The sequence below is a fragment of the Dermacentor silvarum genome, chromosome 8 (assembly GCF_013339745.2).
Source record: "Dermacentor silvarum isolate Dsil-2018 chromosome 8, BIME_Dsil_1.4, whole genome shotgun sequence".
In the NCBI taxonomy this organism is placed as follows: Eukaryota; Metazoa; Arthropoda; class Arachnida; order Ixodida; family Ixodidae; genus Dermacentor; species Dermacentor silvarum.
Window position 1 is genome coordinate 56,619,729 of NC_051161.1, and position 27,927 is coordinate 56,647,655.

The window sequence follows — 27,927 nt, forward strand, 5'->3', positions numbered from 1 at the left end:
TAGCTACGCAGTATGTGCGCAAGCTCATGAGCACAAACCAACCTTCAGCACAACCATTTAGATACTTCGCAGCCATTGCTGAACTAGAGCCAACAAAGTGGAGACAAATCGCCGAAGACATCGAGCGTGAGATGTGAGTTCTTAAACATGGTGCATGCATGGTGCGCTTCTTTTCCTGCCATGACTACCGTCACGTATAGTTGCTTTTTAACGTGCATGTTAAATACCTGCATTGCTTCTTTCCCTCACAGTAATCGTCGAGCATTATACTAGACAGTATAACGGGACTACTATCCCGTAGATTTGCTGTTGCATGCGAATTGCGTTGCATGTGAGCATGCTAAATAATGCGTGCGTTAACTCTATTGCTTCTTTTCCTTTATTCATCCAACTTCTGCTACCATCATGCATAGTTTGAACATGCATGTCCTCATGTTCCGTACCTCTATTCTTTTCTTCGCTGTATTCGTACAACTCCGACTACCACCACGCATAGTTGCTGTTTGCCTGTATTGCTTCTTTCCTTCGCAGTATTCGTCCAAATTTGACTACCGTGACGCATAATTGCTGATTACCATGCTTGTTCGCATGTTAAATACCTATATCAATTGCTTCTTCTTGCACTGTTTGTCCAATGTTATGCTGGACTGCATAAGGGGACTATGTACCGTAATGTCGCTGTTTAACTGTTATTTTCCTCGCACTATTCTTCTGTGTGACAACAATCACGTATAGTGCTGTTTAACATAAATGTGCGCATGTTAAATACCTTTATTGCATCTCCTCTCACTATTTGTCCTACTAGACTACCATCACGCATAGCTGCGGTTTAGCATCCAAGTGCATATATACTTTTTCTCCTTGCACTATTCGTACAAGTTTGGCTACCGTCGCAGATATCCACTGTTAAAAGATTCATGTGCCAGTGTTAAAGGTGCCCTGCAGCGCTATTTGAAGATAATGAAAAACACTGCCTATCTGTTAGCGAGGCTCCTGTGAACATGTGAGTCAAATAGTATTACACTGGATGCAGCAAGAAATGTACATTCTCGTCAGTAGCGTTCGCATCCGCAATGTTATTGAAAGCTGGTCGAAAGCAGTTGGCCGACTAACGCTGTTAACTGATTACGTGCTCACGAAAACACTCTCAGTAATAGATATGGGCTCATCTTGAGTTATGTCTGCAATCTCAAAAAAAGTGTAGCTGTCTGCTGCGCGTGGCCTCCAAGATGGTAGCGGCGTGCTGCGTAGCGTAGTCTACCGCGGCTATGACAGGGTGTCGCGACGAGTCGTTCGCCGTCGCGACACTCAGCTTATCGCCGAGGGTTCGCCCTCTTAGCTTCTTCGCGGTGTAGCTTCCAGCGTGCTAGCGGAAAGCCGGCTCTCGGTGCGATAAATCCATTTAGAGGTAAAGGATTCCATAACATTTTTGCAGCTCGAGATCCGTAGGACGATGAACTTCAGGGCGTTCTATGATTAGTTAGAGAAGAAGAATAAACAATAAAGGCATTTACCATTTGCACATGCATGTTAAAAATTCATACGTGATTAATTGAGGTATTTAAAAGGGCCCTGGAACACTGCCCTGAAAGTGTTTCAGGGCTCTTTTAAATACCTCAATTGCTTCTTTTCCATGCACTATCCGCCCAAGATGTTAACTACAGTCACGTATGAATTTTTAGCATGCATGTGCAAATCGTGCATGCCTCTGTTGTTTCTTCTCCGGCGTCCACCATTAGTACAATTGTATAGTTTGACCAGTGCTGCTGGCTGTGTCGCCGTCAAGAAGTGGAAACTTTTGCACATGTCACAAGGTAAATATAACTGGTAGCGAAGCATCCATAGAAGCCCATACGTTCAAAACATGGCGGATTATCGGCGGGTAATGGGGCTTAGCGCCATCTGTATGAGGAGGGAACTCTTCCGGCGGAAGAAAAAATTTGACGTTATTCCGTTAAAAACAGAAGTGACGTCATTTTGATCCATAGGCGCGAAGTTTGTTTTCGGAGGCCTGTTATTAGAGCTGTATATTCAAATGCCCCGCCATTTAACTTGGTGGGCGTTCCGAGCTTACTGCACGAAAAGCGATGCAGGAAAAAGTCAGCCGTAGGGGTGTCGAAATCGCATCGCTGCACAGAACATACTTTCTTCGGAGCCCGACGAACGCTTTAGGCGTAGAGAACGTAGAGTGCTCGTCATTGCGGCTCTCGGTGGCCAGGGATCAACCAGCCCATCAATGAGTACATCCAGTAGAAGGAAATAGGAAAACGGTTTAATTTACACTATGTACACTGGCTCTGAGTACGGAAGCCCACTCCATCCGGAGCACATTCAACGTCTCAGTTCCTATCAGGTCACGTCGACCCCCCTCTCCTCTGCACCACGGGTTTCCCCTTTTAATCCCTTCGTCTTCCCTAGGAGACTCGACTGGGGAATCAGCTGACTTTGGTGCGGCCAATCAGAGGGGTTGTCGTGTTCACCCCCAACCCCCTTTACTGTTAGACCCTCGCGCTCGTCTTTTGCTGCCACTGCGTGGTCTGCCGGGTAGAGATGGGTCGCTCAGGAGCGAGCCGGATCTTGTGAGCGGCTCTTTTTAAAGAGCGAGTGAGCGGCGGTTCAGTAAAAATGAGCGGCGGTTCTTTTGGAGAAAGGGAGCCGGTTCTCTCGCGTTCAGAGAGCCGTGCCGATGCGTTCCGTCAGAGCCGTGTCTTCTGCTGGGTGAGACTTCCGCGCCATCTATTAGCAGTACGAGAAAGCAACTGCCCTCCCACACTTCCTCGCAAGAGTCGCCTTCACCCCCTCGCCTTCGGCCGAAGAACGAAAGAACCTCCGCTCACTTACTGAACCACGGCTCCCTCGCTCTTCAGAAGAGTGGCTCAAAAGAACCGGCTCGCTCCTGAGCGCTCAGGAGCGAGCCGCTCTTTTCGCCACGGCTCCCTCGCTCTTCAGAAGATCCGGCTCGCCCCTGAGCGCGCCGCTCTTTTAGCCACAGCTCCCTCGCTCTTCAAGAGATCCGGCGCCGCTCTTTTGAAGAGCGAGGGAGCTGTGGTTCAGTAAGTGAGCGGCGGTTCTTTCGGAGAAAGGAAGCCGGCTGGGCTCCCTCTCGTTCATTGAGCGTGAGGAACCGTTCCTACAAAACGCTCAGGAAGGAGCCGGATCTTTTGAGCCGCTCTTTTGAAGAGCGATTGAGCCGTGGTTCACTAAGTGAGCGGCGTTTCTTTCGGAGTGAGGAAGCCGGTTCGCTCTCCTTGAATGAGCCGTGCCGAACCGTTCCGTCAGAGCTGGGTCTTCTGCTGGGTTTCGAGGTTTCGATTTCTGACCGACGAATGGTGTCCGGTTTGGGCAGACTAGCGCTACTGGTACTCGTTCGCAGTGGTGTGCGCAGCAGCCCCTTTGGTTTGTTTGTGCGTCCTGTGGTGTGGCACCCGATGCCACCGAGGGGAGAAGTAAAGAAGTCTAAATGGGCAAAGGATGGTACCGTTCGTTGCCTGCTGCTGTTCGAACGATGTCTCACGACTCTCACCGATCGTACATCGTGCGCTGGTCCAATAACACTTCGAAGATGGTCTTCCGTGTCTTTAAAGACAACAGGTGAACGTACAGTTTACGTCCTGGTGTTCATTTGTGCTAATTAGTGTAGTCATGACAATGTCACCTATGACATCCACTTCAGTGCATTTTCTGAGCGTGTATCATTAGCACGTCATTAAAACGAGGCCAATGATCTGTTGATTTGTAATAGAACTTCATTCCTTTTTTTTGTCTTGGCGTATGATGGTATGATCGCCAGTATCGCGCGTGCACTCAAGAGAAAAAAAAAACGAGAGGTACGTGCGGCAGTATTGTGGATCTTTCGGGTGATTTTTGTATATTACTGCAAGAAATGATTTCTACATTCATTTTGCATGGCGTTACAGCTTACTCATATTATAGTGAACGTAGGTATGTGAATAAATGAATAAAGTTGAAATATAATGTACAATCATTTTGTGTTGTTATTTTGGTGTATTCTTCGCTGTATTCGTACAACTCCGACTACCGCCACGTTGATTTTAAAAAGTTGATTAAAAGTTGAAGTTTAAAAGTTGATTTTAAAGTAGCACAAAAACAGACAAGCTTCTGTAATGACAATGAAGTTACATATCTTTTTTTTCTGAAAAAAGTACGTCGCTTTCAGCCTGTCACAGTATCATAACCATTTTATCCCCAATATCTGAAAAGAAAGTTTCATTACAACTACTCATTCACGCTTTTGATATATGTAAAAATAATCTCTAAACATACCGAAATACCAATAACACGGTTAATAAATAATTAACCGTGTTAATTGTTGTTTTTCAAATATATATATTGTTTTTTTTTCAAAGCCAGATAACTATAGAATATGCATAACACAGGTTACACGTTTAAGTGAGCCGTTCCGGTGAGCCGTTCAAATGAACCGGTTCATTTCAGTGAGCTGAGCCGTTCCGAGCCGCTCACTGAAGTGAGCCGTTTTGCCCATCTCTACTGCCGGGAAACCGAATTCGTTGTCGCTCCCACGGTAGCGGTTCCTGGAAGTTGGCCTCTCGCCTCAATCCGGTTAACTCGTCATGGCCGATGTCTGGCGCAGTCGCCGTTTGGACGACGCTGTTGAGGTGGTGGTGGTGGTGGTAAAAACTTTAATTCGTCAACAGAAAATTATTGATGCGATTACATGTGGGAAGTCTTGATGGCTTCGTGAGGTGGCCGTCAGACCGTGTCTTACGGCGACTTTTAAAGCCCAGGTCATGGCCTGCAGTTGAACCGCAGGTTCCGAGCTGGTCACCGCAGCCTCCCACTGCTCTCGGTTGGATAGCTGCCATTCGGCTCTAGCTTTGAGCTCAGGGCATTCATGCAAGATGTATGCTAAATCGGCTTTGTCGGCCTCGCATAGCTTACATTCGGGGGAGTATATTCCTGGGCAGACTATGGATAGTTTGTACGGGTTGGGGAAGGTGTGTGTTTGGAGTTGCCTCCACGTTGCCTGCTGGTTTTTGGTTAAGGATTTGTCAGGGGGTGGGTATTCGAGTCTTTCGTTTTTATAGTATTGCGTAATTTCGTGGTAGGTTGTCATGCGCTCTTTTGCTCCTCGCAGGATCGGTTGGCTCACTGCCCGGTTGACGAGTCCTCGGGCTAAATTGTGAGCCGCTTCGTTCCCGGGATGGGACGAGTGCGCAGGGATCCAGATGATTTTGATCTGGCGGGGCGTGAAATGTGTTTTCTTCAGGATCTGTAGCGCCGGTTCGTGGATTCTGCCTTTGGCAAAATTACGCAATGCCGTCTTGGAGTCACAGAAAATTATTTTGGCTGCGGTATTTGTGATAGCTATTGCTATCGCGGCTTCTTCCGCTTCTTCCGCATGCCTTACGAAAATGGTGAGCGCGGTGATTGGTTTGAGGTCGTTTCCTACCACCCCTGCGGAGAAAGCGTCGCGTTCTCCGAGTTCGGCTACGTCTACGTAGACCGCCTCCTCGTGGTTTGCGTAGTGTTTCTGGAGTGCTTTGGCCCGAGCTTGCCTCCGTTTGCCGTGATACTCCGGGTGCATGTTCTTCGGGATTGGGTCGACCCTGAGGCGACTGAAGACGTCTCTGGGTATGCGCTCGACGATTGTTTAAGTGCTCTCGTACGGGATGTTTAGTTTCCTTAGGATGTGTCTTCCCACAGATGTCTTAGTTAATCTTTCGTATTGGGCTATTCTGTGTGCTTCAACTAGTTCGGCGAACGTGTTGTGGATGCCCATTTTCAGGAGTGTCTCGGTGGATGTGTATCTCGGCAGGTGGAGCGCCACCTTGTAGGTTTGTCTTATGAGGCAGTTTACCTTTTCCTTCTCCGCTTTATACAGGTTGAGATATGGGAGGGAGTACAAGAAACGGCTGAGCACGAAAGCCTGGGTTAGACGCCTAAGATCCGCTTCCTTCATACCAAAGTGTTTGTTGGCGATGCGTCGGATCAAACGGTTGGTTTGGTTCCCGCATGCCGTAAGTTTGTTGATAGTCACTGTGTTTTTGCCGTTGCTTTGCAGGTGCATACATAGTATCCGGATCGTTTGGACCTCGGGAACTAGGGTGTCGTCCACGTATATTTCTATCGGGACTGAGGTTTTTGTGTGGCCTCGTGGATTGTATCTCATGACGAAAAGTTCCGATTTTTGCGGGGAGCACGATAATCCTATCTTTCTGGCGTGTTCTGAGGCTATGTCTGCTCCAGTTTGCAGTAGGTGTTCGATCTCTCCATCGTTTCCCTTGGTTACCCAGAGTGTAATGTCGTCTGCGTATAGGGAGTGCGATAGGTTTGGTATTCCTTCGAGCTGCTGTGCCATGGGTATGAGCGTGACATTGAAAAGGAGGGGTGAGAGTACTGATCCTTGCGGCGTTCCCCTGCTTCCCAGTGTGAAGGGGTCGGATGTGAGTGACCCGAAACGTATCTCCGCCGTCCTAGCGGATAGGAAGGCTTTGACGTAGGTGTGGGTTCGCTAGCCTACTCCTAGATTTGAAAGGGCTTCCGTGATAGCCTCGTGCTTGACCTTGTCGAATGCTTTGGTTAAATACAGAGCTAGGATTTCTTTGGTTCGTTTGCTGTGAAAAGGGTTGATGACCTCCTACGCTGATAAAAGGCGCTGCCTCGTGGCAACATCCAAAGGTGCGCACTCCCGATTCGCGACGCTTGTCAGCTTTCACCGTCGGTGTCGACCACTGTCGCCATCTGAGCGACGCTGATGAAAGGGCTGCCTTGTGGGGAACGTACAAGTTATACGTTGGCCCAGGTAGATACTGTAACAGGTGAACTTCAGGAGCGCGCCTTTCCCCGCACTCCCAAGAGCTGAATTGCATTGCAAGTGATAGCGGCGTCAAAGCCCACCGCTATCGACGGGCGCTTTCACGGCGGGCGCAGAAAAAAGGTATTTATTGATAATGATCAAGTAAAATAGAGTCTCCTTTTTTTCTCACCATGCGTATATAAAATGGATTAGCAATTTTATTTTCGTTGAATGAATCTAACTGCGTGTCGCTTCATTTAAAAAACGATTTTTTTTCTTTACCAGTGTTTATTCCCTCCAAAAATAGTCGCGCTTCAATCGCTGCTCCCATAACCACCCTTGCTGATGTCGGTGACAATTGGTTCTGAACCTGCTTTTCGCCAGAAGCTTCGCGACCTATGTGGATCGACCTTGCATGTCACCCGTGAAAAGCAAAGAATTCGACGGGCACACTCGATGCGTTGTACTGCCTTCGTAGACTGATGCTGGTGCTTCCAAGAAGTGGGCGTAAGCGTTACGTACGCGGGAGAGAATGAAAATTCTGTGAGAATTTATTGTTCCAGTCATGTTATTTTGTCGTACCCAAAGGCGAGTCGTACCTTGCTCTTAAACGACGAATTCACATGTGTCAATATACGTGGCAAATATTTTTTTTTAGGAACTCTGCTCTCATTTTTGTTGCCGAAACCTACGAGTGGAACAGAGGCAGACGCTCCACGTGTCTTGTGGGAGGAACAGCTTGGGAGCTGCCAACAGTCTGCGGAAGGCAAGACATGGTATGTTTGCCACACAACGGAAAGTTCATATTTTCAAAATCTTCACAATATTTAGTGATTTTCAAGTACTGGTGCCTGACACCGAGGGAAGCAAATTGTAAGCTAGGGCATACCATGTGGCCTAATACAGGTGCCCATATTCGCCACACTGCCCTTTCTTATATGCACGCGCTTACCGTTTTTTTTCCTGCCAAAGTGAATTAGATGACAGGTAATCACAGGCACCTATTTTGCGACGGCGCACTAAAGTACAGTAATCAAACTTGCTACTGTTTTATCCGCTATCGCTTCATAGAAAGTTTCGGTGAGGTTGACCTGACAGCGAACGAACTCTACAGCCTCTCTTCCCCAATACGTTCTTTTCCTTGCACTATTTGGCCAAGATTTGGACTACCATCACGCATATTGATTGTTTAACATGCATGTGCAAATGATAAATATTCTTCTCCGACCGCCACCATTAGTACCATTATTGTTTTATTTGACCACTGCTGCTGGCTGTGTCGCCATCGAGAAGTGATAGCTGACAATTTTAAAGCTCATAATTAAGCCACACTATGGAAAAACAAGTCCCCGTTTCCAGCAAAGGTAAAACCGGTGTGTCTAGTTCTTTGTACACCGGGGAACATGGCCGATAATACTCGTAAAATTTTAACATATTTGAGCAGTAGCGTAAGAAACTTATTTCGTGATGCCCATGGCCTCGTTTATAGCCATTTCATACTTCGCTCTCATACGCAGAAATTACCGTAGTTTTTATTACCTCTATTATAACTCCACTTTCAGAAAACCTGGATTGAGAGTGCCCAGGCACCTAACCTTCCTCATGGTTCAGTCTTGATGCCAGCTCTCAGTGTCGGCGCCACTTTATATACCAAAATGTCAGTAGCGAACGGCGGAACTCTTTCCGAAATGAGGAAACCGCTGAATGTGACCTCACAGACTACTACTCGAAGTAAGGTAAGTGGCCACGTCTCCAGACATGCACAGCTCCAAAATCTGGCGGCAAGTTTGCCGCACACAAATATTGCTATTATTGCTCGTCAACTATATACGTGGGAAGTTTGGTGATTTCCCACAAGATTGGATTGCCCGCAAGTTGGGCCGGTATTTTGTAGCAATGCCTTTCCGATGCTAATGCCTTTTCGTGCTTTTCGCGCATGGTCAGTGGTCAGAGCGATGGTCCGCTCGCGTTTTCAACTGGATCAGCCGGCCGTGAGCGGTGGATAAGACTAGCATAGAATAAAGGATAACGCATCGCTACAAAATATGGCCTTGGTCTTGAGCAAGCGGATTACGTCCCTTACCGGCGTGTTCGTCTGGCTCGTCGGAGTCGGCTCATATATGGGCCGAGAGGGCGTCCCGGCAGCACCCGTCGCACCACCGGTCCCGTCCCGCGTTGTGTCCGCTCCGGGCAAGGTGCCCAACCACGGGGCAGTGGCGTAGGTAATTTCACTTATTTAATGTGCCCCGTGGCATGGTCCGTCGTTATTATGTAGTACGGCAGGCCCATTATCAAGGGGACAGTTTGGCGGCCACGAGATAGGTTACCGGTTAGTTCTGACTATACTCGATACAGATTATGAAGTACCTTCTGGCAACACTGTATGGGTACGACATCCAGGTTCCCGGTGGTTTACTAGCTAATTGCTGTACTCGTTTGTGGTATAGAAACTAGGTGTTTTGTCGAAGCCGAAAGGGGTCTTGCTGACGATTAGCTTATTTTGATTGGTCTCAAGGATTTTAGAGACGAAACTGCGGAAATGGTTGCGCTGTGCCTGCAAACTTCCGGCATGCCTGCCAAGCCACATCAATACTTTTTGAAGACGAAGAGCCTTTAAAGCGAGCCAGATGTTTAAAAAGGCGAGTATTTGTTCGTATCGGGTGTACGAAAGGTACAATCACTTGTTAAGGGCGTTGCTCCACAGCTACAGCTAAAATACTGGACTGTTTTCGACCTTCATAGGTAACTCCGCACTGTGACTCGTGTTGCTGTATATCAGTCTGTCATGATTTCAGAAAATAAATACGGATATTGGGGACTGATAGAACGAGGCTAACATGCATGTGCGCAGGTTAAGTACCTCTATTTCTTATCTCACTATTCGTCCAATGATATGCGGGACCGCATAACGGGCCTACTGTTCCGTATAGTTGCTGTTTAACTGTTTAAATGTGCGGATGCTAAATACCTGTAGTGGTTCTTTTCCCCGCAATATTCTTCGAACTTTGTGACTACCATCACGTATAGTGCTGCTAAAACATGGATGTGCGCAGGTTATTTACCTCTATTGCATTTGCTCTTAATATATATTGCCTGGTCAGTGTGTCTAGCGATTTGAGCGTAGCTCTATAGGTATTTTAATTTCGCGATAAATTCTGGCAAAAAATTTCGAGACCGATATCGTAGCACCGACTGGCAGTGAATCAATCCGGTCAGCGCCTTCGCATAAGGAGCGACAGTATGGGAACACTGGCATAATGAGCGGCATAAAAACCAGCCGTGGAAGACGACGACGACGAATGCGCGAGCAGTGGCACGAGCGTGAGGGGCAGTATGGAAACGCTGGCATGGCATCGGAGCCAGCTGTGAAGAAGACGGGGACAAAAGCGTGAGGAGTGGCATGAGCGTGTTCGCGCGGTGACGCCGAGAGACGGCGACGCTCAAATCAGAAACAGGCGCCTAAAATCGGTGCTCTAAAACATGATAGTTCCCTTTGTGAGAACCGGCGCTTGTTCGTGCTCGAAGTACGCAGTTTTAAAGGTGCGGTCCAGGTTTGGGAACACAGAGGCACCCACTGCCTGTGGGTGCCTCTGGGGAAACGGGAATTCGGGGAAACGTGAGTAAATAACCAACTGGACCAAGTTGTTTCTTTCAATAGGCTCCCGAAATTTCTTTCAAAATTCACGAAATTAGTGTAAATGCATGAGTTGGAAATGAACCGAACCAGCTGTAATCGAATTTGGCTGTGTGCAGGGTCGGAAAGCAAATTAGCGGCACTGTGGCCTGGATAAATGGTGATGTGGCCTGGCTAAATGGTGAAAATCTGGAACGACCATTGTTTGCTGTTGCTTGGGCAGAAAATATACTCAACCAATCGAAGTTTAAACGTACATAGCTAAATTATGAAAGCGCCTGCCCGAAGAAAAGTTTTTTTAAACACCAGCAACATATTGAAAATTTATAAAAAAATCAGTGGGCGAGTCGCCGGGAATAAAGACGACGTCCCGAGAGCCTTTTCCCTAATGGAAATTTATTATCAAAGTCGCTCTCTGTTGCACCTCGTCTGGTACACCTCGTTGCACCTTGTCTGGTATGTTGTGTGGGCGTCGTATCCCAGGATGTTGAATCACTCCAATCTCTCACGAAGAGATTTGCGGAAGGAAGCAGCCGCAAAAATGGCTTTATCCTCTTGCTGTCGACGGAAACGAGAAACTGTCAACAATTTTAGGTAAATTTGCATATCGTCCTTAGGGAACGTTGGAGAACTTCTAAATAAATTTGTACATAGTCACGAGGGAATGTTGCAGCGCGCGCTGTTATGTGAGAATGTGAGCATTCTATGCTTGTATACCCGTGAAGTATGTATGTAGTCCTCCGAAACCATTTTGAGGGGTGTTCTTTTATGTGGACCTGTACGAGGTAAATTGTATCTTCAACAACTCTACTCCGAGGGGTATTTTTAAAGGGTGAGCTTGTGCATATTTTGTTTTAAGCCATGTAACTGTAAATTGTCAGTGGTTAATTAATATCCCACTAGAAACAATGCAACCCCTTTAGGTGTGACAAGGAACTTTCGGGAAACGATGCACGCACATTTCGTCTTCGTGTGACACACCTCGAAACTTGTATCTCGGTTTTCTTGCGATAATGAAATGGGGCAGCTTTGGCACCGTTGTATTTACAGCCAAATATATTCATGTACTAACAATAGTCCTTGGTTATACAACGCTAAAATGACTGATTCCATCTTTGCTCAATTGAACGCTTTTTTTACCGGATTGGTTGTGATCCTTGTTTAAAATCAGTTATCTTTTCCTAAACCTTACTTTTTCACTTTAGGCGCGTTAATTTCAAATGCTTTGTTATATTGTATATAGACTGTAAGGCTACGTGCACAGGACTAGACAAGAATACGCGCACGCACACACGCACAAAAACGAACACACACGCTCACCCCACACGAACACGCGCACACGAACACAAACGCGCACCCGATAACGCACACGAACACGCACACATGAATACCAAAAATGTAGCACATAATGGTGAAATGAAAGCAAAATCGGACAGGATATTGAAGTGCTTTTTTTTAAGTTGTCAACCCACATTGACTGGCTGCCTTTTCTAGGTGTGCGACAATCCTGACTGGGAGGTCTTAGGAGTCGATGACTTGTTCAAACAACAACTGTGGAAAACCAAGAGCGGAGGGGTAAGCGTATTTCACTTTTGCATTTTCTTTATTAAAGGAACTGTGTGAGGAGCGGGTACGACATTATGAAAAGTAAAACCTGCTGATAAGATCAGTGTGATATGTCGCTAGGTTTGTAGAAAACCTAAGAAATTCATTCTACTTCTCGCCATCGCAGGCAAGCAAACTTTATTGACATGCCTCACCTGCAAAGAACTCTAAATTATTATTCATTGTTCCACAAATAACCTACGCTCTTCCCATTGTCTCTGAGGCAATAATTACTGTAGGCAACTGCTCGCATTGATGTTAGGAAATGGATCGTCACTCTTCCGTGTTTCAGTTGGAGTGGAAAAAACATAGCAAATATTGCAGGTATGTTTCCTTCAATTGACAACATGCATGAGTGCATGACACCATGCACTCTATAGCTTGCAACCTACGACGAGCTTAAAACACGTATTACACGTAAAATAACCAAAAGTGCCTGTTAAGTAACTATCGGCAACGTTCATGCCCCTTGAGCTCAGCTGCTTGAATTCTCGCCACCCATTAGGCTGTTTTGCCCTGTCTCAGCCTTCCCATTTCCGCGTGATGTCAATTCCATGTGGTGTATGTTTCTTTCGAGACACTGTCATTCATTGCGAATAACAGAATAGGAGAGGTTTATTATTAGTAAATAAAACAAAATACAACAGAAGTGTGTAGACCCGGAAATTCCAAACTAAGTTGAATGGGATCTACGAGTATATTAACGTATCCTTCAATAAAAGAGCCATATAACATCTACGAGGGGCGTTTACAAAGTTCGTATTATCAGTGCGACAGATTTAGAAAAGGCGTGCACAATATGCATCAAAATGAGCGCGCGTCTGTCCAGTTTTAGTATAATATAAAACTAGTGTTCTATATAATACCGCTCAACACCGCTAGGGGGCCAAAACAAAAATGGCAGCACCCATCGGGAAAGTCGATGCACGTGCAGTGATCCGCTTTCTGAATTGGAAGGGACAAGATGCCAAGACGATTCACGCCGAGCTGGTGGCGGCGTACGGTGACAATGCCCCAGCCTATGACACTGTTGTCAAATGGCGCAGACGATTTCAGTGTGGTCAAACAAGCCTGGACGACGCAGAACGAAGTGGGCGCCCTTCACTCGATGGTGAAGCACCAATTGCTGCAGAAGTGGAGGCTCTCGCACTCGCTAACCGGCGAATAACTGTTGCACAACATACTTCACTACCAGCTGCATATGACAAAAGTTTCCGCGCGCTGGGTTCCGCGTTTGCTGACGCCAGTGCGAAGAGATTTGCGGAAGGAAGCAGCCGCAAAAATGTTTAAGCTTTGCGAGAGCGACCCTGACGACTTTTTTGAACGCCTGATAACCATGAATGAGTGTTAGGTGCACAATCATGACCCTGAAACTAAACTTCAAAGCAAACAATGGAAGCACGGAAACTCACCCACGCCAAGAAAGGCCAAGGTTGTGCCGTCATCAGGGAAGGTCATGTTGAGCGTCTTCTGGCACTGCCGCGGTGCTCTTCTCACAGATTATGCCAGCAAAGGCCAAACTATTACAGCGAAGTACTATTGCGAGCTTCTCACTAAATTCCGAGGTGCTATCAAGAAGCGTAGAGGAAAGCTCACGAAAGGCGTCCATCTGCTCCATGACAATGCACCGACTCACTCAGCACATGTGACAGCTACGCATTCAGCCTCCTAAGGCTACCAAATTTTGCTTCACCCGCCATATTCGCCTGCCCTCACACAAAGTGACTTCTTCCTCTTCCCTCGCATAAGAGCACACTGCGCGGGAAACATTTTGGGGACGACGAAGAAGTCATCGCTCAAGTCGAGCTCTACAAAGCAGCAGAGCACTGAAGTCTCAAAATGAAGAGTTCTACAGCACTGGAATGCAGCAGCTCATGCATCGTTGGCAGAAGTGCGTGTCTTTGGCAGGAGATTATGTACAGAAGGAATAAACTTCCAATAAAACTTCGGTGACTTGTCTCTCTTTTTTTATGCCAATAATACGAACTTTATGAACGCCCCTCGTAATTGCATGTAGCGTATCGGCAGAAATTTACGAAAAAAATGGAGAAGTGAAATAAGAAGGATGGGTAAAATTTGGTTATATACTAAAAGAAAATGTATATGCTGCAACATCTGAAAAAGAAAAGCATCTCAAAATTTGTATGCGCAGTAAACCCACCTGCGGCAGGTATTTTGACCTATTGCTTTTTCATTATTTATCATTTCAACATTTAAATTACATTAATTTACCCGATGCTTATTTTTGCAGACACAATAGGACACGTAGGTTGTGCAGTAAGGATGCAAGACATAATATGCGCTCTGACACGTAGCTTCGTAACAAACTTAAAAAGTGAAGAAAATGCTATTGCCATTTTTGAACTAAACATTATTGCAGTTAGGAAAGCCCATCGTAGCAAAATTCCTGAAAGCAGCAGAGCACCGGAGGTAGAGATAAACAAGGCGCAGTCAGTGCCCTGTATATATAAGGTGGTGTTGCCGCTCTTCGCAATCCGCTCTTGAATGACATCAGCGTTCGTTCCGTGTACATTAAATCCTCGTGCATTCAATTGCTCTACTTTTTTAGTTTGAATAACATTGTCGCTCCTCTGTTGTACTCATGTGCTAGTTATTGGTGGCAGAACAAGATGTGACTCTTTAAATGCGCACGCAAATTTAAATGTTGTTGCAGCGTCGTGCCCGTTTCTCCTACGCCACAATGGACACTCCAGAGACTCTTCGAGACAAGGTAAAGCTTATCAAACTGCCAGTTCAGCAAGTTTCTCTTGCGCAAGGAATTCAGTAGAATTATAACAAGCGCGTGATGGCATTAGTCATGTCAGTTTCTGATCAGATTGCATTTTGCTTCTAACAAAACAAGCACTTAAATAATGCCAAGTGTGTAGACAAGTGTATAATAACAGAACACAAACACTAGTGCCAGATTCGTGAGGGCCGCAGTTAGACACGATAAGGAGACACGCGCTGCTAGATCAAGCAGTGGTACTCCCTCCCCGGCAGAGTATCTGGTTAGCATCTCAGGAATAATGCGCTTGTTTCACTTACACCGGTGGCCATGATATTCGCTGCAGCAGGAGAGAGTGATGTCAATTCTTTGTGGTGTGGCTGGGGCGTTGCGGTGCTGCGCCTGAGCTCCCAGATTTGATTCTGGATGCAAAGTGCTTGTTTATTTAAGATTCCGAGTGGCTTCCTACTTCCAACTGGTACCACTAAGCTTTGCGAAAAGTTTAGCGCTGATAGCTGGACAGAAAAATTGGAGTACATGACACATAGTCTACGTCTGGCGTATCTCCCTATTGCGATGTCCGCGTCTATCAGTGCAAGACTTCACTATGCTTAGCGGACTCGCCCAGAACTCCTCTCTGGCCACTAAGCTATCGCCGAGGGTCCATATTCAGGTACTATTTGTTATTTCGCAGCCTAATTACTGTCAACTGGTAATTCTCACAATGCTTGTGAGAATTACATTGCGAAGGAACATAGCGTGGTATGGTGGCACCTTGATGCGGCATCCTGTATTTACTTTACGGAAGATGTCGTTGTCACTGAGGGTAGCTTGGTTGATAAGAAATACATGGGAACCTTCGCAAGATATAACCTAAACTGCCGCGTGTATCTTACTCTATACGTGCGCCTATGTTTCATAATCGCTACTGAGTTTTATTTGCAAAGAATTAAAGGCACTCAATTCGGTAGAAGGGTAGTAAACAGCTTCTGCAGTCGTATCAAAAACACATCGCAAGGAGCGAAGAATATTCGAAGCAATTTCAGCGCACTGAGATGACCTTACCTGAGTTCATTAACTATCCATAAAGATGGTTTTTCGTAGAGCGATATTGTTTCGATAGCAACACTGGAATGCACCTTCTGCAAGACCACATAAAGACGTGCAACATGACAAGCATTTGGTCACACTAATTTACTTGAAGTCAACCACTTTTTGATGGGCTAACCTTTGCCCATCAAAAAGTGGTCCACACGCCCTTTGCGTGGCAAAGGGGCATGTGGGTCTCTGCCACTGCGGCTTCATGGTATGCCCCGTGAACTGTGCGCCAGTCATTGAAACGTTCATTTTTATCGGAGCAGAACATCCATTAACACTACAATAACATATTAGCTTGGATATTCATATAAGCGGTCTCCATAAATCACGAATGCTTCGCATTACGCTCACGCCCGAATTTGCTCCGTTAGGAAATTTTTCAATTTGCTCCACCAAGAGTTGTAAAAATATTGATTGAACAGCTTGAGTTTCATTTTTTTTTTCAGATCCAAGCTTGCCGCACATGCAAGGGAATTGCAGTACCAGACGCAGATCGGGATTTTGGTTGCGGCAACAAGAAGTGGCAGCTTTTGAAGATCATGAAGGGGGAGTCATAAAAGGAATAAATTTTTTTTTTTGTGTGTGTGTGTGTGTGTGGTTGGCCTACGTCATCGATGTCAAATGTGGTGTTGCAATGCGCATCTTGCAATTAAGTGGTGCCGCAGACTGGAAGAAGCGACTAGTCGCCAATCGGAGTGCACAAGGAACGGTGGAAGCGCTAGCCGCATTATTCACGCAGTCAACATGGCCGAGAGGTGACAATTGTTGAAGTTAATGAATGTTAATTCTGCTCCGAAAAAAAATTTACGTTTCAATGACTGGCGCACAGTTCATGGAGGGTATGTACTTGTGCATAGGCTAGGTAAATGCGGAGACTGCAAGCAGTGACCCATAATAGCCGAACTCTCTTCCTATGAGGAAAAGCAGCAAGTCCTTCCATCTGCTCAAAAACTTCCCTTGGCTACACGAAAGGCAAGGAACATGCTTACCCTGTTTACAGGATGCGCATGGATGGCCAACTTGTTTACTACACCGTGTCAGCAAAGCCGTTGTTTCGTAGGAAAGTTAGGATCTTTCTTGAAAAAGCTTGCCCAATGCCGCACGGAGACTGTACTGTACTTTGATTGTCGATTGCATGTCAATCAGGAAAAATGTTCAGCTTGTGGACGACAAAGTGGTTGGATATGTAGACTTCGGGACTGGAATGCACGATGACAGTTTGCCTGAAGCCGATGATGCATGTGTATGTGGACTTCGGGACTGGAATGCACGATGACAGTTTGCCTGAAGCCGATGATGCATGTGTGTACATGCTCATTGGCATCGAGGGTTGAAATTGGTTTTCAAGCCTCGATGAGCATATCCTGGACTGTGATACTTTGGGCAACCACATATATATTCTGTGCAAGGAAGTGGATGAACCCACATGAGGTAAGAAAGAAACAGGGAAATGGGTGTTAAAAAAGTGAGGTATGGTCTTATGAGGCTGATTATTGAAAAAAGCATCTTGCGTTTCTTTAGTACGTGAAAACTGCGGAAGTGCGAAGCAGTGCTGCGTCGAATATATATATATATATATATATATTATATATATATATAGGGCACGAACGTACAACCACCCGAAGGTGGGACCACCACAGAATAAACTGCGGGAACCACAGAAGCAACCTGTGAAAACCTGTGAACCACGTGACAGTATCACGACGTATCGAGGACCACCTTTTCAGGCTAGAACAGTTCGAAACTATTGAGCTACAGGAATAGCCCAAGGGCGGGGTTTGCGAGGCCTCCCCCAGACGCACACCCCAGAAAGAAAGCCGGGCGCCAGGCCAGGGTCACGTCTGTACCCATTTTATAACCGGTTGGGTCTCCGGCGGCGGGTTTCGAACGAACCACCTCCCGCAGCCGAGGTGGACGCCCTAACCACTAGACCACGGCTGCGGTTCCCATGTATTTCTTATCAACCAACGTGCGCCTATGTTTCATAATTTATTTTTAAATATGTTTCATAATTTCATTTTTAGTGGGTCTGGGCACCCGCCGCGGACGCGGTTCCGAGACCTTGTCTCGAAGCGGCTTCCGTGGCTCGCTGGACGGTTATATATATATATATATATATATTGCAGCGCACAACTGGCTACTCGCCATTTTACCTCGTTTATGGACGCTCCCCTACTTTCTTTCTGGACGTTTCATTCTTCAACTCCAAGGCTAATACATCTCTATCATCGTGCGAAGAGTACATTTCCCGACTCGACCACTGTCGCCAGCTTGCTCGCCTGAACACAGAGGCCAGACAACAAGACCGGAAAAATATTTACGACGAATGCCATCGCATTGTATCTTTTCGACCTGGTGACGAGGTCCTGCTCCTGACTCCTGTTCGCACCCCTGGCTTATGTGAAAAATTCCAGCCACGGTTTATCGGGCCGTACATAGTTCTTGGACAGACTTCGCCTGTCAACTATCGCGTCACTCCTCTTGACGCCCCCACAGACCGCCGTTGCCGCAATACCGAGGTTGTCCACGTCTCCCGCATGAAGCCCTTCACGCGGCGTGCCTCGACACCTTGACGGCCGGCCAGGATGGCCGCTTTCACGTCGGGGGGAAATTAGTGTGGGCGTTTATTACGCACATCTTCCTCATCTGTATGTTATCATCATCATCCTCACACTTCTACCTATCCTCCTCTTCGCCTGTATATGTGTTCATCATCATCGCCTGTGTGCTGCGCTGGTTCGCTGACGAGCTCCCGGGCCTAATAAACGTCGTTCCAACCGAGACGTCACAATATATATATATATATAAACCTAAACTGCCGCGTGTATCTTACTCTATACGTGCGCCTATGTTTCATAATCGCTACTGAGTTTTATTTGCAAAGAATTAAAGGCACTCAATTCGGTAGAAGGGTAGTAAACAGCTTCTGCAGTCGTATCAAAAACACAATATATATATATATATATATATATATATATATATATATATATATATATATATATATATATACTCTGGGAAAAAGCCGCGGTCGCCGCAGCTGGCGCGTTCCTCGCACCACTCACTGCTCGCGCGTCCGTCCTCCTCTTTGTCTATGGTTGGCTCCTATTCGCATTCACGTCTGCGTTCCCACATTGTCGACTCTGTGAGGGCGTTGACTGCACTGGCTGGCAGCACGGCGGTCGAACCCGGTGGCACGGACGACGAGAGATGCCGAGTCGCCATGGGCGGCGACGCTACGCGCTCGTTGAGCACGGCCACGATCACCACGGCAGCGGTGGTCCACGAACAAAGGCAGATAGACGGACTCTCTTTTAGAGCACCGGGAACAACACAGGCGGAGGAGGTAGCCATTGCATTAGCAGCATCCGACTCTCAATCTAAACATATCATAACCGACTCGCGAAGCGCATGCCGAAATTATGAGGCAGGCTGGGTCACCCCCCTTGCTGAGAAAATACTGCGAACCTGTATGAGGGACACAGATCCCTCCCCTAAACATATCGAATGGACAGCAGGTCACCCGGGCGTAAGGGGGAATGAGGCTGCTGATGCAGCTGCCCGAGCACTCATTTCCCGGGTACCTCCTAACAACCCCAATCACCTAGAGGAAGAACTATTGCTTCGATTTAAGGAGATTTCAGAATGTTATAAGGATAAACATCGCATGTACCCAGCGCCCGCCAAGGGCCTGGGGAAGGCCAACGAACGCATTCTTTATCGGCTTTTCACAAACACGATGCTCTGCCCAGCAATCCTCAAACATTTTGAGGCAATGGTCACCGGCACGTGCCACTACTGTGGGGAGGTGGCAGACACTTTCCACATGGTCTGAGCCTGCCAAAGTAATCCAGCCCTTACCCCCAACCCCAACCCTACCCGAGAGGACTGGGAGGCAGCCCTGCTTGGTTTGTCAGACCTCCAGGCCCAAAAGGCCTTGGTCCAGAGAGCCAGGCTGGCGGCTTCGACTAATGGGGTCCCGGACTAAGGATCCCACCCAGTATGCAGGGCCCCACAGGGGGGCCCACACGTCTCTTTACACACAATAAATGCTTTTTACCACCACCACCACCACCAAAAGACGCACAACGACACACACACACGCAGATCGGGATTTTGGTTGCGGCAACAAGTGGCAGCTTTTAAAGATCATAAAGGGGGGGTCATAAAAGGAAGAAATTTAAAGGAAGAAGAAGAAGAACGTAAACTTTATTATCAAATTGATAAGATTTGAGTCCGGCGTATTTTTAGTGGGTCTGGGCACCCGCCGCGGACGCGGTTCCGAGACCTTGTCTCGAAGCGGCTTCCGTGGCTCGCTGGACGGCCCAGAGCTGTACTCTCAGGTTCGAGCTCAGCAGTGCGGTCTTCCAACGCGAGCGGAGGCTGGCGGTGGAAGAGACGGAGGTGTCGGCACTGCCCGAATTGTTTGTTATGTCCTGACATTCCCATAACATGTGATTAAGTGTGGCAACCTCGCCACAGGATGTGCATCTGTTTGTAGTGTACATGTCTGGATACATGGTGTGCATGAGTCTTGGGTTTATGTAAGAATCAGTTTGTAATTGCCTGTAGCATAGAGTTTCTCACTATAACACCTAGAGGGTAAACTGGCGCCACCGTCTATGCGAGTTTCTTAAAGGGCTGCCGTGCCCTCATGGGAATGACGGGATATGTGTGTGCGAGGCTTGTGTTCGCTGGTGTTGTACGAGGCTTCGTCTAAAACGTGTATATGGCTACACAAATAACGCGTTCTTAAAATAAAATCTACATAAAAGGCTTTCATTCACCCATATTACATCTCTCAATAAAGTTTACTCACCTACAATGCAGCATCAAGCGAAGAAAAGCAAGAACAGACGACAAGTTATTCCAAAGCGAGCGAGAATCTTGTCGTCTGCCCTGCAACTTTAGCGGCCAGCTGATACCTTTTACGTTTCATAGAATTGTGCGTCCAATAGTATGTCCTTGAAATTAAACAAAACATGTTTTTGTGTAATAATAAAGCTAAAGCAGTTTTTTACGTGCTGTTTTAGCAGGAAATGAATCATTGTGACAGACGGAACGGTGCTAGCCAGGCGCGTCTTCAAGGCGTTCGGGCTCTCCAAGAACGATGCCAATCCGAATCCACAATATACCAGCATTCCCTTGCATACCACGGCGCAGCAGCGCCACATTTCCCTCTAGGTTTTATAGTGTGAAACTATATGGCCTGTAGTGTACTGCTTGCGCGCTGTCTAACCTAGCGTGAGGGAAATTGGTATACGCGTCTGTGTAACTGGTAGTGTGCCGTGATATCGTGGAACCTGGTCAAACGATCCTCCCATGCCCAGACGCTTCCAGTACCCCGCGGGGGCTCTTCCTCCGATGATGCTCGGTGAGTGAGGCCTCGAGCAACGCGGTGAGCCGCTTCGTTGGGGGTGCTCAGTCCAGTGTGTGCCGGGATCCAAAGCAAGTGCCTTCGGTTATCGACGTCGGCCTCTCCCTGGTGTATGGGATGTCGCTTGAGTATGTGATACGCCTCTTGCGATATGCTTCCATTTGAAAAATTGCGAATTGCCGTTTGCGAATCGCAGATCACGTATGTAGCCTTGGTTTGTGTAAGGGCCAGTGCTATGGCCGCTTCCTCTGCCGCTTCGGCATATGTCGCGTTCACGGTGACGCTCGTGAGGTGGTTACCTCGGTGGCTAGTAACTGCCGCCACGAAACTCTTCCTGTCTCGATAACGGGCTGCGTCGGTGAAGACTGCCTCCTTGTCGTTGGAGTAACTTTGGTTCATGTGTTGTGCCCTGGCCTTACGTCTCCCCGTGTGGTGTTGGGGGTGCATGTTGCGAGGCAATGGGGGCACGTATAGTTGCTCGCGTATGGTTCTTGGCATTTCCACTTTGATGCCGTGCTGCGTGTGGTATGTAATGCCGAGCTTTTCGAGCACGTGCCTGCCCTGCAACCGTCCAGTTGTGAAACGCTGCCGTGTACGTTATTTGAGAAATAACGAAGGCTTGTATAAGTCGTATGACGTTGCCTTCGCGCATGCCCGCGTGTTTGTTGGTGATGCGTCGGATGAGCTGCACCGTGCTGGTGGCCTTTGCTGTTATCTTGCGAAGTGCTTCGCCATTGCCGCCCTTGTGTGCAATCATCATTCCTAGTACCCGAATCTTGTCTAGCATCGGGATGGGTAGGTCGTTTGATGCCGTTAATTGGATCTTTTCATTTTCCGGGGGGGGGGGGTGTAGCCTTTAGGTGGGCGCCCCTTTCTGACCGGTCTATATAGCAGCAATTTCGATTTTTCGGCCGAGCAGGTGAGTCCCGTGCCCACCAGGTAGTTTTCCACGCACTGGACGGCCTGCTGTAAACGTTACTCGATCGCTCCGTCGCTGCCCGTTGTCGTCCAGATCGTAATATCATCCGCGTATAGCGTGTGGTGCAGTCCTTTGATTTGCAACAATCGGTCGGGTAACCCCAGCAGGACGAGGTTGAAGAGCATCGGCGAGATGACCGAGCCCTGCGGGGTGCCCGAGCTCCCGATGTTGATTTTATCTGAGTCGAGTTGTCCCACTCGCATGTGAGCTGTTCTTCCCGTGAGGAAGTCTCGAATGTAGTTGTACGTTCGCAGTCCGAGATTTAGCTTGTCTATTTGTCGTAATATGGCATCGTGGCGAACGCTATCGAAGGCCTTCAGGTCCAGCCCGAGAATGGCTCTCGTCGAGCGCCCCGGACTGTCTACGAGTTGGTGTTTTAGTTGCAGAAGGGCGTCTTGCGTGGAGAGATGTCTTCTGAACCCAATCATGGTGTTTGGAAATAATTCGTTGTCCTCGAGGTAATGCGTGAGTCTATTGAGAAATGCGTGCTCCATCAACTTGCCCACGCAGGACGTGAGGGAGATTGGGCGCAGGTTCTCTAGCTGTAATTTCTTGCCGGGTTTTGGTATCAGTATGATCTTTGCTTCTTTCCATTGCTGTGGTAGCTTGCCGTGCGCCCAACACTCGTTAATGTATTTTGTCAGTTTCTCAATTGATCCGTAATCGAGATTACGTAGTGCCCTATTGGATATTCGATCGGGGCCAGGGTCCGACTTGGTGTTGAGTTTGACGAGGGCCGCCTGGATTTCGGCAACGGAGAATTCCGCGTCCAGGGTGGCGTTGCTTTCTCCCGTGTAGTCCGGATGTATTAGCGGTGGCGTTTGAGATATGTAAAGGCGTTCCGCATCCCGTAAGAATTCTTGTTCCGTTCCCCCGTAAGCGTGTATGATTTTGTATATGCCTTGCATGTGTGTGGTCTTAGTGTTGGCGGGATCTATCAGGTACCGCAGCATCTGCCACGTGCCACGCGTGGTGAGTTGACTGTCCATCTCCGCGCATTTCTCTTCCCATTGTTGTCGTTGCAGGGTTAGCGCGTGCTTTTCTATTTCTTTGTTGAGCTGCGCTATCCGTTTACGCAGTGTCCTATTGTGTCTCTGTTGTTTCCATCGGCGCTGCAGGTGGGTCTTGGCTTCCCACATGTGCAGTAACCGGGAGTCTATCGTATCGAGCCCAGCTTTTGACGGGATCGTTTGCGTCACGTGCTCGATGTCCCGCCGCAGTTGGTCGGTCCATTGGTCTATATGTCTTTGATGTCTGCCACCTGTTGCTTGTCACGATGTTTGCGTAGTTGATTCCAGTTGGTGATCTTCATTTGGCGACCGGCATTGTGTTCCTGCGGGCCGTCTTCTGCCGTTATGCAAATGATGTAGTGATCGCTTCCCAAGTCTTGCACGGTGTTTGTCCAAAAGTGACTTGGCGAGTGTTGCACGTAAAAGTAAGGTCCGGCGTCGTGTCGGTGCTGACGCTGTTGCCCTGCCTTGTTGTTGCCGCGGGGTCGGTGACGAGTTCGAGTCCGGCGTATTGCACCGTTGCCCACAGATGCGTGCCTTTGGGCTGATCATGCTTGTAACCCCACGCCGTGTGCACCGCGTTAAAGTCCCCCCCCCCCCCCCCCCCCCAATGAAAAGCTGTTGCCCTTGGGCGATGTCGATTGCCCGTTTGAAGAGAACATGGAAGCGGTGCTGGCGGCATCTGGGACTGCTGTAGATGTTGAGTACGAATATGCTGTTGCGCGTCTTGCGTGGTGGAATTAGTTCTACTAGGACGTTTTCAATGTCTCTGACTTTAGTGTCGTGTTCGATAGCTGTGTGCGCTCGCTTGACCAGCGTGGTGACGTTTGGTTTCTCCGCCTTGCTTGGTATACACTGGTACCCTGTGAGTTTGGCGGGGCCGTTCGTTTCTTGCAATATGATGACGTCTGGGCGTTCGGGGATCATTTTCAGGTATTGTTGTAAGTGCGCTCGCTTGTTTTGGTAACTTCTGCAGTTCCACTGCCATATTGTGTGCTTTTGTTTAGATGGGTGTCGGGCCATGTTTATATGTTGTTACATGTGTTGCGCCGCTTCCCTATGCGATGGTACGATCGTGCTGTTCGTGGCTTCTAATCTGGACAGTCTGAGGTGAACGCTCTCCAAGCTCTGCTGGATGGTACGCGTGATGGACGCGATGATGGTTTCCTCGAGATTGCTTAAGCGAGCCTCGAGTGCATCTATTCGCGCGTCGCGTATCGCTGCGCGCGTGCGCTTGCGTCGTGTTGCTTCTGTAAGGGCGTGAGTGGGTCTGCGTTTAGTATCGGGGAATTCGACATCGTCGTCCTCTATGGGTTCTTCTTGTGTTTCCTGCGTGGTCTCTGTGGGAGTGGGTCTGCGTTTAGTGTCGGGGCATACGACCTCGTCGTCCTCTATGAGGTCTTCTTGTGTTTCCTGCATGGCCTCTGTATCAGTACCGCTTTTCACGGCATGCTGGAGTTGTTCTATGTGTTTGTCTTTTGCACGAATCTGTGTCTGCATGTGTTCTATTTGCTTCTGCAGCGCTTGTATCGCCTGTGTTAATTTAGCTATCTCCGTCTCTGTCTTAGCGGGTGTTTTGTCGCCAGCCTTCGCGGTTGGTGCTCGTTTTCCGGTGACCGCATCTGCCCAGCTCACCTTCCCGGTGGTCTCGGTGTCTCTCGTTGCGGTCCTTCTGGGGGTGCGACTGCGCAACCGGCGTTGCTTCCGGGAGTCCGGGGTGCGGCTCCGGGACCGGGAGCGGCCTCGGCTACGGGTCCTGGATCTCGAGCGGGACTTGCCGGCAGAGCTGGTGGCTTTGGCGGCCTCTTCCGCCTCTTCGGCGGCCCTGTGTCGTTCCCATTGCCTCTTTGTCACGACGTAGGGGGTCTTGTATCGTGCGCAGCAGTTGCGATCCGCCGTCATGTGTGTTCCCCCGCACAGCTTGCAACGGGGGGAGCACTGGTGGTCGGGGCCTGGGTTAATGGCGTCGCAACCACGGCACACTTTGTCCTGAGGATTGGGGCACACGTCCATGCGGTGACCGAGTCTTCCGCAGGAGTGACACATGTCGATTTGCTTACGATACAGGGCGCAGGGAAGGAGTTAAAAGGAAGCGCACACACACACACACACACACACACACACACACACACACACACACACACACACACATGCACACACACACACACACACACACACACACACACACACGCACGCACGCACGCACGCACGCACGCACGCACGCACGCACGCACGCACGCCCACACACACCGCTGCTCCGCGTAGCAAAATCACTCGCTCAATCCGCCAAGTCGTCACAGCGAGCGCACCGCAAGGCACAAAACGAGATGCGACGAGTCGGCGGCGGGTGGTGTAATTAGTCGTCGGCACAGCGGGTGCAAGCATTTGCTCCTGCCATTCCTTCCTTCATGGCCAGCGCTTTTCGCCGCAGCTGCGCTGCGATGGCGTTGACGGCACTGGCCCACGGTGGCTGGCAGCGACGGCATGACACTCCTTCCGGCGGGCGAACCTTGGAGACGGATTATGTACCGAACGAGGATCGGCGGAGCCGTCAAGACCGAGTCACCGAGGTCTTCCAGGAATCCGCAGGCCCTAAATCAGACTAGCTTCCATGACGGACTCATCGCGAAGATTGAGCAGACCAGGTGGTGCAGCTTCGGAGTTGCGGTCTTGATGGAACCGAAGACCCTAAACCATGTTGAGGTCTTTCAGGAACCGAAAGGCCTTAAACCGTCCCCTGGCGCACACCTGGTCTAGTTTTCTTCTCCGACCTCGTTCTGACGAGTGCACACAGCAGGTCGCCGGACGGAGCCGCCAACCGCTCAATGCCTTGCTACCAGAGACCACACCGCACCGCACCGCACCAGAGAACCACGCACCGAGGGACGGAGCCGCTCTTGAGGTGGTGTTGGCGCGATCGCGCGCATGAAGTCGCCTGCGCTGGCGATGCCCTTCTCGAACGGCGGCGCCTCGAGCTGCAGCAGCGCGTGGAAGACCACGCCACTAGAGCAATACACGGGCTCGGGCATGGGCCGGGCCGGGCCGGGCCGGGTAGAGCAGTTCCAGGGAGGAACGAGAAGCATTCTTTCTCCATTTACTCCATCTATGCTCTGCACTGCGCTCACGACCGGTCGTGGCTGCGCTTCGGCTATAGTGTACTAGAATACGTTTGAGTGGTATGAGCGGCTGGGGCGGGGCATGCTTTGCAGTGAGGCGCTCGACGTGGAAAACTACTGTGGCGGCGCTGCGATAGAAGTGGATTGGGCTGCATCAAGGTCGCGCCGTTGGAAACTGCTGGCGATCCTACTCGGCAGGGTCATTCGTACAACTTCGCGCGCTGGTATTTGCGTTCAGACCGCTCAAATGGTGTTCAATTCCTTTCATTCTCTTTATTTTTTAATGCCGCTCGGTGATCTTTTTCGGTCTCGGGCCGGGTTCGGGCCGGTTTCAAGCCGGGCTCGGGCCGGGCTCGGTCCTAAGTCAAAGGGGTGGCGGGCCGGGCCGGGCGGGTAACGTAGATTATTTTCGGGCCCGGGCCGGGCCCGGGTCTCACCATAAAACTTTTGGTCAGACCGTCAAAACGGGCCCGGGCCGGGCTCGGGCTGAAAAAATCGGCCCGTGCAGTGCTCTACACGCCACCACCAGGACCCACAACAGGCTCGATGATGGTGACGGAGGGAGGACCGGCGGAATCGCACGTCATCGAACGCCAGAGCTGCAGCTCGCACCGCGGAAATGGTCACGTACCATGGCCAGGTTGGAGTCACTACTAGCCGTGGAACGGGTACCTCCAGCCTTGCCCACGACGATGGTCCATCCCGGAACGCAGCCGGGCCCCCACGTTACGGGCGCCAATGTGGGAAAACGCCTAGGTACCGCAGTCCACGGCCACAGGCTCCAGCCTCGGCCGGCCGCGCCCAAGCGCAGCTCGCTGATGATGATGATTATGCCTCAATCAATGGCACAACCCATTGTGGGGGATAGGCTACGAACCGGGTGGTATTTTAATAGAAATTTAAAATAAATTATTTATAAATAAATAATAAAAAAAGAAAATGTATAATTGAAAATGAGAAATGAAGCGATAATAAAAGAATTAAGTAGTCTATACTAAGTTCGTCAGCCTTGCCTGGATAGGAATAGTAATATGAATTTAATATTAAAATAAATACAGTGAAGGATAGACGTAAATTTTGAACAATAATAATATTATAATGATGATTTTGTGATCTTACACCTTCAATTTGCTAAATCTATTATTAATTGAAGGATAAATAAATCAAGCATGCGAAAATGGGAAAATATTATTAAGGCAATTTTTTTGTGTCAGTCAGTCAGTCAAATAACTTTTAAAGGCCCTGCGAGTTTCTGGGACGGGCAAATGGTCCCGCCTAGGTGACGGCCATGAGCTCTTGAGCCCTGGCGCCTTCCTCGGCCCGCTGGACAGCCCAAAGTTGATCGTCAAGGGCAGAGCTGAGCAACACAGCCTCCCAGCGCACGCGGAGGCAATCGCGAGAGGCTGCATCCCCATTATTGTTTGTTATGCCTCGACATTCCCATAGCATATGTTCCAGATTAGCTCTAGAACCACAGTTTTTGCATTTATCTGTCTTGCACATGTCTGGGTAAACGAGATGTGAGATCGCCGGGTTCGGATAAGTTCTGGTCTGTAATTGCCGCCATTCGATAGACTGCTTTTGCTGAGCTTTTGTGAGGTGGTG

The 27,927-nt window shown here is 48.8% G+C and overlaps 1 protein-coding gene across 1 annotated transcript in view; it reads left to right on the top strand.

Moving 5' to 3' along the window:
- LOC125947656 (uncharacterized) overlaps positions 1-25,067 on the top strand; it is a 64,035-nt gene extending 38,968 nt beyond the window's left edge. The window contains exons 2-7 of the mRNA XM_049672849.1: positions 4-133; positions 7,437-7,554; positions 8,341-8,514; positions 11,907-11,987; positions 14,692-14,748; positions 24,837-25,067. Coding sequence (XP_049528806.1) covers positions 4-133; positions 7,437-7,554; positions 8,341-8,514; positions 11,907-11,987; positions 14,692-14,748; positions 24,837-25,067 — 791 coding nt within the window. The remainder of the gene's footprint in view (positions 1-3; positions 134-7,436; positions 7,555-8,340; positions 8,515-11,906; positions 11,988-14,691; positions 14,749-24,836) is intronic.
- Positions 25,068-27,927: the final 2,860 nt, after the last annotated feature.